At 29.8% G+C, this 12,796-nt stretch overlaps 2 protein-coding genes across 2 annotated transcripts; one reads left to right on the top strand and one right to left on the bottom strand.

Moving 5' to 3' along the window:
• Window positions 1-4,059: 4,059 nt before the first annotated feature.
• Window positions 4,060-6,602, top strand: LOC101253750 (NEP1-interacting protein-like 1). The gene is made up of 5 exons (XM_004233515.5): window positions 4,060-4,606; window positions 4,985-5,163; window positions 5,844-5,927; window positions 6,019-6,186; window positions 6,279-6,602. Exons 1-5 carry the CDS (start codon window positions 4,435-4,437, stop codon window positions 6,399-6,401), a joined length of 726 nt encoding a protein of 241 aa, XP_004233563.2. The 5' UTR covers window positions 4,060-4,434; the 3' UTR covers window positions 6,402-6,602.
• A 242-nt stretch (window positions 6,603-6,844) lies between these two features.
• LOC101254058 (premnaspirodiene oxygenase-like) lies at window positions 6,845-8,662 on the bottom strand. The gene is made up of 2 exons (XM_004233516.5): window positions 7,677-8,662; window positions 6,845-7,597 (listed from the first exon to the last, which is right to left on the bottom strand). Exons 1-2 carry the CDS (start codon window positions 8,574-8,576, stop codon window positions 6,986-6,988), a joined length of 1,512 nt encoding a protein of 503 aa, XP_004233564.2. The 5' UTR covers window positions 8,577-8,662; the 3' UTR covers window positions 6,845-6,985.
• Window positions 8,663-12,796: the final 4,134 nt, after the last annotated feature.

Below are 12,796 nucleotides of genomic sequence, written 5' to 3'. Positions count from 1 at the left end.
GTTTCTTTAAAATTGAGAAGCTCCTAAAATGGTTGTATTAATTCATCTTAATTACATTTTAGCAACAATAGCAAATTAAATTCAATTTGACTAGATTATTAATTCACTTATCTATATCTTACTTAAGTCAATTCCCTGAATGGTCCCCCAAGTTAAGAGAATTGTCTTAAAATATCATTTATCTTTTTTTAAGACGAAAATATCACTCAACTATCACTATTTCCTCCAAATATACTTGACATTTCAAAATCATCACTCTTTCCTAGTTGGCATGACATGTCATTATTTTTTTTAATAATAGACTAATTTAATTCATTGAATCCATTTAACTAAAATAATGATCATATATTTTTAAAAATTTTTATTAGTTTATTAAGAATAAATTTTCATACTTAAAATCCTTTATTATAATTATACTTTTTATTTTTAGGGAAAATGCACAACTACCCCCTCAACCTATGCCCGAAATCTCAGAGACACACTTATACTATACTAAGGTCCTATTACCCCCCTGAACTTATTTTATAAGTAATTTTCTACTCCTTTTTAGCTTATGTGACACTAGTTTGAAAAAAAAAGTCAATCATCGTTGGGCCCACAAGATAGTGCCACGTAGGCTAAAAAGGGGTAAAAAATTATTAATAAAATAAGTTCAGTGGGGTAATAGGACCTTAGTATAGTATAAATGTGTCTCTGAGATTTCGGGCATAGGTTGAGGGGGTACTTGGGCACTATCCCTTATTTTTATGTTACGAAGAATACATTTTAAAATGTACTATAATTTTATCAATTTTGAATACTTATAAACACTTACATTCAAAAAAAAATATTGATATACAAATCACTCATGAACACTAATTTACATCATATTAATCATATGTTGTATGATAAATCAATAATATTAAAGGTCGATTAATTATTAAAAACATAATTATCTGGGTGTTTTGAAATCCATATATACATACAATATCGTTTTTAAAAAGAAAATAAAGCTTCAGGCTTCCGTCTGTCGCTCAATCCTGCTCTCCGTCCAGCCACAAGACGAATAATTCTATCTGAATCTAAAATTGGTTTAATCGATTAGTCTACTGAGCATTAGAGACAATCTGAAATTTGGAGATTTTGATGCACCAATACTATCTTCATTTAGGTAGTTAACAAAATTTTCACTACAATTAACGAATAATGTAGTATTTGATTGGTTACTAATGGTACGACTATGATTTATAAGCTAAACTTAAAATAAAAATAATGAAATAAGACTGAACTGTATTCTCGCGAGTGGTTCCTCTGACTTGTACCAACTAAACAAGGGCACTCATACGCTTCCTATGGGTACAGTTGATTATATCTTACTTTATGTCAGTTTTTCACAATAGATATACATATATACACATAAATTTTTTTTAAATTAACCAATACACGTACACCCCTATTAAATCATATAAATCCACCTCTGCTTGACATACAATAACCCTAATTCCTAGATCCGCCTTGATATATAATACGTGTATATAACATGAATATTAAAGTGAGATTTTGAAGGCAATAAGAAAAGTTGAAGTAGACAGATGGAGAATATTGGCAGTACGAGGATTTCTCTTTCTTCTTCTGATAAAATAAAATAATAATTATGGAGTATTATATTATATAGTCAATAAATGAAAAGGGGCACGTGGTGCTTTGTGTTCGTTACATGACCAAAAAGAAACAATGCCTTGTTTTGATGGACAGAATATTTGATGGACTTTGGATCATTAATAATTAAATAAAATACCTAACTTTACTATCACCTATCTACCTCCTTCACAAAATATCTCTCCAACTATAAATTCCCCATAAACTATCTGCCCTTCACCAACTCAATAGGGACTTCATATTTGGTAGCAGTAAGTTTTTTATAAATAATATTATAGTTAATAATTTTATTTTATTGTGTATGAATTATGAAAGTAATATTATGTTTAATTTACAATTTGGAAAGTTTCATAATTAATATTTTAATTATGAGTATATACGTATATAAATGAGTAATTGAACGATATTTCGTTGAGATTTGTTTCAACCTTTTGATGAGATTACTCAATCATCCATAATACTATATATCTATCTATTATTGTGATATCATTGAGGTATGTTTCAATTCTTCAATATTATAATTTAAAAATAGTTTTAAAAGGTGTCATAATTTAGATACATTTTTTTAAAAAAAAAATAATTGCAAAATGAAAAAAGTATATTAAAAAAATTCTATTAATAAATAAGATACTTTAATAAATTTCTTTAATTAATACTTGTTTATTTCTTAAAAAAAAAGAGTCCAATCCAATATGATGCTGATAGGGTATCAATATACCAACAAAGTATCACAGATGATTGAGCTCAGTCTTGTATAGTCCTATATGATACTGATATTGTATCTATATACCTACGGGCTATCACAGATGATTAATTCATAGTAGTGATGCTAACGTCATGCCCGAAACAAGAAAGAAGAAAATGAGATAAACGGGTAAACAATTCGGGCCATGGGTCCATTAAAATAAAAAGTTTGAGTTGACTTCAGTTTGGATAAATAATTTTACAATTTGATATATTTTATGTAGTTTTTTCTTAAAACATAAGTAACCACACAATGAGGAAAAAAATATTAAAATAAGGACGTGATCAGTTGATGAAGTGGCACTAAGCATTCTTAGCGGTACGAAAAGAGGGATGGTGATGATATGATATAACGTTAGTATCACTCTTCATGGATTATATCCCGCATCTAACTAAGTCTTTGACTAGAGAATGAGAGAATTTTCACTACCGCTGGAAGACCAGTCATGCTGTGAGCGACACAATTGGAGGTGGGCAAGATGGTGATGAATTGCGATTGGTCTAAACCTTCGACTAGCGACTTATTACGGCCTGTCTGGATGAACCAATTTCTTCTGATATGGATGATCAGGTCGGTAACATAAAGATGGAGGACTTCTACATGGTCTTCTCGTGTGCTCGACTAGAAAGGTGGTTTTGTAGGTGAACGAAATACATTTTTGTAGGCGAGCAGAGTGAAGCAATGAAATTGTTTAGGTAAAAGAAAAGAAAATTGGTTATTATAACGAATGAAAATTTTTATGGTTACCTAACAATGAATTCAAATGATAATATAACAAAAATTAAAATAACGTGATATAAACTAAATGTCCTTAGACTATGTGAAAGGAATAAAAATGTCCCCGTTTATAGTTTGCCTAAAATTGTCCGTACCTTCAATACTTTGGTTCAAATGCCCTTAAGCTATGTGGAAGAAATAAAAATGTCCTCCGTTTGTAGTTTGATCCAAAAATATTCTAGCGGTCAATACCTTGGTCCAAAAATGTCCTTATTGTTATTTAATGGGTCAAAATGCTCATATTCTAAATAAATATATTATTATTTTCTCTTTAACACATTTCAGGAAAAAAATAAAAAATAAAAATATTTCTTATTTTACTATCATTATTTTATCATTATATAATTATAAATTAATGATCGATATACTATGATTTTATTTATATGATATATATTATCTCTCGAAAGGGAACATGAAGTTATTCTATTTTAATTGATAAAATGAGATTAAGAAGAAAAAATGTTTCCTATATTTTTATTTGTTAAAGTGATTTTTGAAGAAAAAAAACAAGAATGATATTCTTTAACAATATTTTAATTAGGAAGAAGATGTGTTTAAAAAGAAAAAAAAATTATATTTATTCGGAAAAGGATATTTTTTATCCATTTTGTGACTATAAGGCATTTTTAAACCAAAGTAACGACGATAATGACATTTTGAAGCCAAATTATAATGGAAGATATTTTTGTTTGGCATTTTTTTTACCATTACTCCTTAAATAATACCTCCCTTTTATCTCTCTGTCAATTTTTCTTTTTTAGTTGTCTCAAAAAATTTTATTTTGACAAATTAAAAAAGAAAATTTTAGTTTTAATTATTTGTCTCAATTAATTATTATTTTCTTAATATATATATATATATATATATATATATATATATATATATGAAAAGTGAAAGAAATAATTAGAGAGTGAATACTTTACATTGGTAACAACCATGGAAAAAGTATGAAAATTACAACCTATCATTTTTGCATTGTTAGCTTATCAAAATCACAATTTATTGGAATAGAAGTTATGTCTAACCTCAAATTGATTTTATGACTTCCTTTAAAGCTTTGGCATCAACAAGCAAACATCTTTTTCTCTATTTTCAAACGAAGACTAGCTCCACTTTTTTCTTGAAATCTTTTGAAAAAAATGAAGGCAGAAAGACTTTTTATTTTCGTCCTTCCTTGTTGGAAGAAATAGAATGGAGTTCCCTTTAGAATAAGTAGTTGATTTATGTAAATCAGAAAAGGCCAAGTCTTTTGTTGTTGATCGTTCAAAGAATCCATGGAAATGGAATTTTACGCATACCCATCTCATGTTTTCCCTCTTACCTCTTCTATTTGTTCGTTTTGTATAAGGGATTTGGTTGATAGGGCTAAAGATTTCATTAGCGTTGCGGTTTCTGCAATCATTGGCAGCGTCTTATCTGCTATCTTCACCTTCTTCTTTGCATTAGGTGGGTATCCGGTATTTCTTTGATTCTGTATTTTCTTCCACCATTTAATTTGTGTATATGGGATTTTCCCAGAGATAGCTTTTTGTATGCCCGGGTTTGCACATATTTGATCAGGGGCGTCTGTTTCCTTGTTGAGATTGTTTCTCTGACTTGAAAATTCAGGGTGTTTCTTCTTAATAGCAGAAAAAAGAAACTTCTTTTGGCGTTTCTATACCTTTTGATTACCAACTCTGTTTAGGATTTTGGTGAATTGATTGACTGATAGATATGTTATTGTGTTCAATGTTTAGGGGCTTGTTTAGATTTAAAAATATGGTTGTTATCTTTCTCTACCTATTGCTAGCTGAAACTAATCAGATATGGATTGGCTTCTTGCAGTGGGCACTTTATTAGGAGCATTGACTGGAGCTTTGATTGGCCAGGAGACGGAGAGTGGATTTGTCAGAGGTGCTGCAGTTGGTGCCATCTCTGGTGCTGTTTTCTCTCTCGAAGTCTTTGAGTCATCTCTGTTACTATGGCAGTCGGATGAATCTGGAATAACATGTCTTGTTTACTTGGTAAGCAATATAGATTCTTTTTCACTAATAATGCTGAGAGTTGGTTCTGTAATATTATAACTTGAGTATATGGGATAATAATAGATGGGCAAATCATGTCCTGGTCCAATATTGGCGTCAATCTACATCCCACTCACGCAAACCAACTACTTACGACACCATAGTCCCAAACTAGTTAAGCTTAGCTATATGACCGCTCTCATTACTATTCAATAATTTTATCTTATAGCAAAACTTAGGTGTTTGCTGACACCAAAAGTTCTCTATATCTCAAATCTATCCATATACTGAAATTCAAATATCTAGATAATGTAGAGGACTCTTCACAAATATGGATCTAATGCAAGTGTACCAACCTGACTAAAAGCTAATCCCAACTAGTACTTTTGCTTCCATTCTGTTATGTTCTTCCCTAGTCTATATGGATTCAGAGGTTGTAGATCTCTAGAGACAACTCCCCTTTATGTGGTTTTAGGTCCCAAAATATTTCAAGTGACCTTTCATCTACTCCTCTATGTCTGCTATTTTAGCATCCACATTTATATGACACTCGTCTTGTAGAATTTCCCTCACATCAACTGAAGAATCAGAGAGACGAGAAAGCATTATTACAATCTTAAGATCATTTTTGTGGCTCTAAGGTATATACCCTTGATTGATGAAACTTTTAAACTAAGCAGATTGATGTACTCACAAGCCTGTTAAGTGGTCGATTGGTTCGTGAGAGGATTGGCCCGGCAATGCTAAGTGCAGTCCAGAGTCAGGTAGGCATATATGCTACATGATTGTTGGCCATCTAAAATGTTGACAGCAACTTACTTTCCCTTCATTGGCTGAGTCTTTCTTGTTGATTAGATGGGAGCTGTTGAACTTGCATATGACGAGGTCCCTAACATTTTTGATACGGGTGTGGCTAAAGGCTTGCATGGAGATTCGGTTGAAAAGATCCCCAAGATTGTAATCAAAAAAGGTAACAACTTGGATGGTTCTGGAGAGAGAGTCTCTTGTTCCGTCTGCCTTCAGGTGAATAACATTTTACACCTTTTGTTTGCTATTTGTCCAGATACTACATTAATTGTTGATCCTGAGTCCATTTCGCTATTATATGCATACAGGACTTTCAACTTGGAGAAACTGTTAGATGTTTGCCACAATGTCATCACATGTTTCACTTGCCATGTATCGACACATGGCTGTTGAGACATGGCTCTTGCCCAATGTGCAGAAGGGATCTGTAATTGCTCCATAAACTATAACAAGGTTAAATAAGTTCTTCATACTTGCTTGTATGGTTTCCTTAGTAGTCTTTCTTCACTTGCCCAAGTTTTCAAGGAAACCTGTGTATTTAGTGGCAAGTATGTGCTTTTTCGAGTTTGGTTGTTGTAGACTATAACTTACCTGTAAATTGAGCTATAATAGTGTTCACTACTTCCACTAAATGGTATTCTCTATCAATGTGTCTCATGTTTGCAAGAAAACTTTTGTCCTGAACCTGATGGCTTAGAAACATTCATGTGCTTTCTGGATTAAGTACATCTTGCAATTCCAGTCAACCGATTCACCGTGAGTATAAATAAGTTGCCCTTGTAAAAACAGAACAACAAAATAAATCATTCAACAAAATTTCCTTTAGCCATAAATAGAAGAAGGTTAGTTGATGCTATAGGCTGCAGTAAATGAGTTCTTGATAAGATTTTTTTTTTTTCATTCAGAAGTTTGTCTTATACAAACACTTAAATACATCATGTAAAACTGGAAAACCTTTATTTGTACTATAATATAATACCCCAGTCCCCAGACAATTACAACTGTTTCAATGTAGTCAAGGATCATAAGGAGTGGCAATCAAAACAAGATCATCCTTTCTTGTCGCAGAAATTCCAGGTGACTCTGTCAAGTCCAAACTTTCATGACTTTGTCCGTTAGGGAGTTTCCAATCGAAGTGATAAAGCAATTGAGCTAAAGGTTGTCCAACATTCGCTAAACCAAATAACATTCCTGGACAAATCCTTCTTCCTGCACCAAACGGAATAAATTGATGATGACTTCCAAGAAAGTCAACGGAACTATTCTCAAATCTCTCTGGTGAAAAGCTTTCAGGGTCATCCCAACTTTCAGGATCTCGTCCAATTGCCCATGCATTAACTATGACTCGAGTTTTGAAAGGTATATTGTACCCATCAATCTTTGTATCCTCCATACATTCTCTAGGGACTAACAAAGGAATTGGAGGGTGCATCCTTAAAGTTTCTTTGATTACTAACTTCAAGTACTTTAACTCATCAAGATCAATTTGTTGAAAACCTTTCTTCTCCTTCAAAACTTGTCTCACTTCAGCTTGTGCCTTTGCTAAAACACTCGGTTTCTTCATCATTTCTGCTAATGCCCAAATTATAGTTGTCGATGATGTCTCAGATCCCGCGGAGAACATGTCCTACATGATAAAAAAAATTAAATAAAACAACTACGATATCATTCAGGTTACCATATCAAGTTTGATATAGAATACTTACGACTAATATTGATTTGATATTGTCATCCGTGATGGGAATTTGAACTTCTCCGCTTTCTCTAACTCTTAACAAAACATCGATCAAATCTTCACCTCCAAATTCACCATTACCCTTTTTACCATCTGCTCGATTCTGTTTATGCTCATTCACTACATTTTCCAAAATTTCATCGATTTTACGATGTGCCTTCAATAATCTAGTTTTCGAACCACCAACGTCATGTAACATTTTCCATGTAGGGAAAAAATCAGCAACACTAAATCCACCTGCCAATGATATTATTTCCCTCATAAAAATTATCAATTTATCTTGGTCACAACATATTTTTCCTAAAGCTGATCTACAAGTTACTGAACTAGTAAACCAAAATATTTTATCTGTAAGGTTGACCGGATGATTATTTGGCATCGTTCGTATAGACGAAACCATCTTCGATAGCTCGTCTTGACGAATCGAGCTAAAGAATTTAACCATCTTGGCACTAAGGAGTTCAAGTATGCAAATTTTACGAATCTGTCTCCAGTATTCACCATAAGGAGAAAATGCTATGTCACTACTATCATAGTGGACTATGTCGGCCACTACAAGTTTCGGCCTCGTTGCAAAAACTAGGTCATGAGTTTTTAGTACTTCCTTAGCCATACGTGGCGAAGAAATGATGACGGTAGGAATTTCTCCGAGTTGTAAGTACATGAGCGCCCCATAGCGTTTTGCTAGATTTTTTAGACCATGATGAGGGAGTGGACCTGCCAGTGCCAAATGATGTAGGCTTCCAATAAATGGTAATTTCCATGGACCAGGAGGCAAATTTAGGTTTTGAGTCTTCCATTTTTTGAATAGAAGAAATGTTGTTGAGAGAAAGAGCAAAAATGCAACAAAGTTTGTGAATTGAATCTCCATTATTTTTTAGTTTGAAGGAAGGAATTAATATTGATGGATATATTGTTGCATTACTAAGTGATCAAGTTATATATATAGTGTCTTTTGTCTCGTTAAATTCAAAATTGTTGGGTTAGCTATTATATTATGTGGCTTGCCAGTTTATTTTGAAGTCTAAATTGTTATTCTATTGAAGTTTCCAATTTTGAAATTTTCTCGAACTACAAAATAATATCACTCAACTCCGTCTACTTTTACTTGTCATGTTGTTCATTTTAAAAGTTAACTTTCAATTTTAAAGTTAAATTAAATTATATTAATTTAATATTTTAAACAAAAAATAAATATTTAAAATTATACGAAATATATTATAAATTGTAATTTTTTATATATCACATTATAAAATATTAGTTAAAATTTTGACTTAAAAAAAACTATGATAATTAAAAATTGATAAATGAAAAGTGAACAGATATAGTACGAGTTAAAGGTGGATGTGTTAGTGTCACCAAATCCGACAAACTTCAAATAGAATATTGATGGCAATAATACGTAGTTGCCTTAGAAAAACTGCTAGCTAGCCATACATATAACTTGGCTAAATATTAGATTGGGGTGAAAAGTAAGTTTTATTAACATTTTTTTTTCAACTTCACGTGTATATAATAATAATAATAATATATTCGTGGAAGGTAAGATGTATGAAGTAAGAATAATAATGTGGTTCAAAAATTTGAAAAGTTGATATAATGATATTAAAATTGTATTGCACCGATTCAATATAATTTGATTACTCATTGCAATACTTATAGTTTTAAGGACACCAAAAGCAAATTTTGATGTTTTTGTACAGATAATAATAGATTTTACAGAATGCAAAAGGTTTAACTAGTGATGTATAGAATCAAATTGAGAATCGAATCTAACCGTAAATCGAGTCAAATTAAAAAAAAAAACTCCTAGAAAACGAGTCAAATCGTTTGCAATTTATATTTCATTGCAAGGACACCAAAAGAAATGAGCTTTCCTAAAAAAAATTAACTTCCAAAAAAGCAATGAAAAAACGTCTTTTTTTTAAAAAAAAAAATAACTTCCAAAAAACAAAAGCAATGAAAAAACGTTTTTTAAAAAACAATAAATATTAACTTCCAAAAAAAAACAATGAAAAAAGGTTTTTCTTAAAAAAACATTTTTCTTTAAGAAATTTGACTTCCATAAAAAATGCGAAGAGAAGACGGTTTTATTTTTAAAAAAAAAATCTCCAAACAAAAGCAATGAAAAAATATTTTTTTTAAAAAAAACTTTACTTCCAAAAAAAGGCAATGAAAATATTTCTTTTTTTTTTTTTAATTTTAACTTTCAAAAAAGCAATTAAAAAAACATTTTTTTTTAATTATAAGGAAGGCTCAAATTGTATGCGCCTTCTAGGGCGCAACCACCATGGGTCAAGGATGTGCCTTACGAGGCAGGCGCAACATATTTGAGCATTATTCAATTTGACCTAATTTTAAAATAAAAATAAATTTAAAAATTTAGACACTTTGTCGATAATTTATTTTGAACAAAATATTAACTTATAAACAAATAAAATTATTTTAAAGAACTTAATTTAGATTGCCTTTTGATAGATTACACAGCCACCTAAACCAAATACCATGACTGTGAAAGAGACAAAATGCATTTTTTTCATGCTAAAGTAAAATAACATTAGGCCTATAGTTTATCAATTAGTTGAACAAGACATGTTTGCAAGTTATCATGGTCTCAAGCAAACCATACTAAACAAACATGCAAATTGCAATCATTTATATATAGGTAGGTATATACAGGTTTACGGTAAAACCTCGTTAAATTAATATTGGTAAAATTATAAAATATTATTATTTTATATGAATTATTTAATTAATAAATTAATATTTATTAATTTAAAGAATATTTTGAGATTAAATAAAGATCAATTTATATCAAAATCATAATATTTTATTAATTTATATATCATAAGTTTTGAATTCGATAAAAAATAAATTTATTATATAGAGAGTACAATGGATACATCAAAATTTGTATCTTACTAAATTAGGTGTCAAAATTATTGAATTCGCTTATAAAAAAATTATTATACGTAAAATACAATGCATGTGTATGATTCATTATAATATATTTTTACCTTAGGAACCAGTTGCGCATAAGGAACACTTATTATATTTAGAACTCACAATTTTATGATGCGGTTCGAAAAGATAATATCATAATTTTTGGATGCAATAATAAAAGTTAGAGATGAGAAACAACTAGAGTTAAATTCTAACAAATAAAAAAAAGTAGAATCATATTTTACTATATATTTATAGTTTTAAAGAATCATTAATTTATAGTACTAATAAAATCATATATTTATAAAGGGATCTTTGGAAAATATATTTCTATCTTATTATCTTATTAAAATGAGTGATTTTTTCTATTATCCTAAGTCGAACTGAAAAAATAATATTATTTTTAAAAAATTATTAATTTAACTTGAGTTCCTATTGGAATGTTTTAATATATTTGTTTGATAAACTAGTAGATTCCTATAAAGGGAACTTTTTCTATTAAAATAACACAGATCCTAGCACATGAACGAAGCTCCTGACATAAATATTAAGTTACACAGAAAACTCATAAAATTTAAATTAATTATAATCATTCATATCTAAATCTAAAGTAATTCCTAATATGTTTATTCTCTCATAAATAATTGCATGTCATATCCCCTATTAATTAAAATAAGGTTGATGATTTCTCTTAACTAATACTAAATTAGTATTATAAACTGCATTGATATCATTAAGGTTGATACTAATACAGTATATTTACTGATTTAAGATTAATTAAGTAAAAATTATCAACCTTAATAATATCATAAAATTGATACTAATTTAGTATCAATTAAAGTAAAATTAGTTGAATATATATAATACAATTATTTAGTGGGGTGTGAATATAAAGAAATACATATTAATAATTATTTTACTTTTACAGATTTTTGCTTAGTTTTCCCCAAGTTATATATAGACTCATATACCAACGGTTAGTATCAAAACTCTTCAAAATAAAAATTGTATCTTTCTCATAATTAAAGATATGTAAGGTAAAATCATCAAGGATTTAATAATTAATGTAGAAGTATATATCGTTAAGTGTGTGGTTATCTCATTTAAAAATTTAAGCTATTAAAAGATTATATTTTTATTAGTTAATGATATTCTTAACACATCCCCTCACGTGCAAACCTAAAATAAGAGACTTTTTTTCATAAATCAAGCATATGAATTTTTTTAATTTAGACGGCAATGAAGTTCTATTTCAGGACCTCTGCCCACTTTAATATCACATTAAAGTTCACGACTATTTTATTTAAAAATTTAAATAATTAAAAAAAATATTTTTATTAGTTATTATATTCTTAACATATATCCAAATATACGAGCATCGTGTATCTTTTCTCATGATTATCAATTATGCAAACCAAGACATAAATTATTCTGGTCTTTTTAATATTGGATGCTAGCTAAAAAGAATAATCTTGTGGCTGATTTGTCGACCATATATATTACTCTATTATTTTATACATATAAGAGGCTGAAAAGTCTAGGGTCAAGCAGGTCGTTGAGTTATTTCTAAACATATTATTTGTTTGTGCAATAATGATTAAATTTTATTTTATTATTTATATTTTATAATGTTATTTTAATTTATTCCTTTTTTTTAGCATGTTATATTTTTAATTTATGAAAAAATATTTTATGAAACTACAATAATTAAAATTTAATTTTTTTAAAAACATATTAACAAAATTATTTAGGCAAAATGGATAAGCTAGAGATACACTTATACTATACTAAAGTCCTATTACCTTCAAACTTCGGCCCCTAAGGTCCCGGAGACGTGATAAGAAACCACTTGGGTTTGTGGGAAAAGGGTTTTGCAGAATACACCCCCCTTACCAACCCCATCAGAGCAAAGTTTTCAAGCCCTTCGGAGGGTCCTGTCTATTGCTACAAAACTTCAATCTTAGCCCGTTAAAAATCTAACTATGATTCCTCTGAACTCATCAAAAGGCTTAAAAATGGCAACTTGCTCTATGATGATCTAATCACTGAATGCATGTCACTAATAGTGAGGCTGTTGAATATATATTACAAGGCTGGAGTACATTTTTCGGGAGCAGAATAAAGTTGCGGATAGGGCTGTTCATGGTT

This window comes from Solanum lycopersicum, chromosome 2 (assembly GCF_036512215.1).
Source record: "Solanum lycopersicum chromosome 2, SLM_r2.1".
Taxonomy (NCBI): domain Eukaryota; kingdom Viridiplantae; phylum Streptophyta; class Magnoliopsida; order Solanales; family Solanaceae; genus Solanum; species Solanum lycopersicum.
Note: the sequence above shows the minus strand (reverse complement) of the source record. Positions and strands in the feature narration are given on the sequence as shown.

What these genes read in the sequence shown, in the direction of transcription:
- LOC101253750 (XM_004233515.5), top strand. Translation starts at nt 4,435, where the DNA reads ATGGAAATGGAATTTTACGCATACCCATCTCATGTTTTCCCTCTTACC. An exon ending in TAAGTGCAGTCCAGAGTCAG is followed by an intron (nt 5,928 to 6,018) that starts GTAGGCATATAT and finishes CTTGTTGATTAG; the next exon opens with ATGGGAGCTGTTGAACTTGC. An exon ending in CTTGTTCCGTCTGCCTTCAG is followed by an intron (nt 6,187 to 6,278) that starts GTGAATAACATT and finishes ATATGCATACAG; the next exon opens with GACTTTCAACTTGGAGAAAC.
- LOC101254058 (XM_004233516.5), bottom strand. Translation starts at nt 8,576, where the DNA reads ATGGAGATTCAATTCACAAACTTTGTTGCATTTTTGCTCTTTCTCTCA. An exon ending in ATATCAAATCAATATTAGTC is followed by an intron (nt 7,598 to 7,676) that starts GTAAGTATTCTA and finishes TTTATCATGTAG; the next exon opens with GACATGTTCTCCGCGGGATC.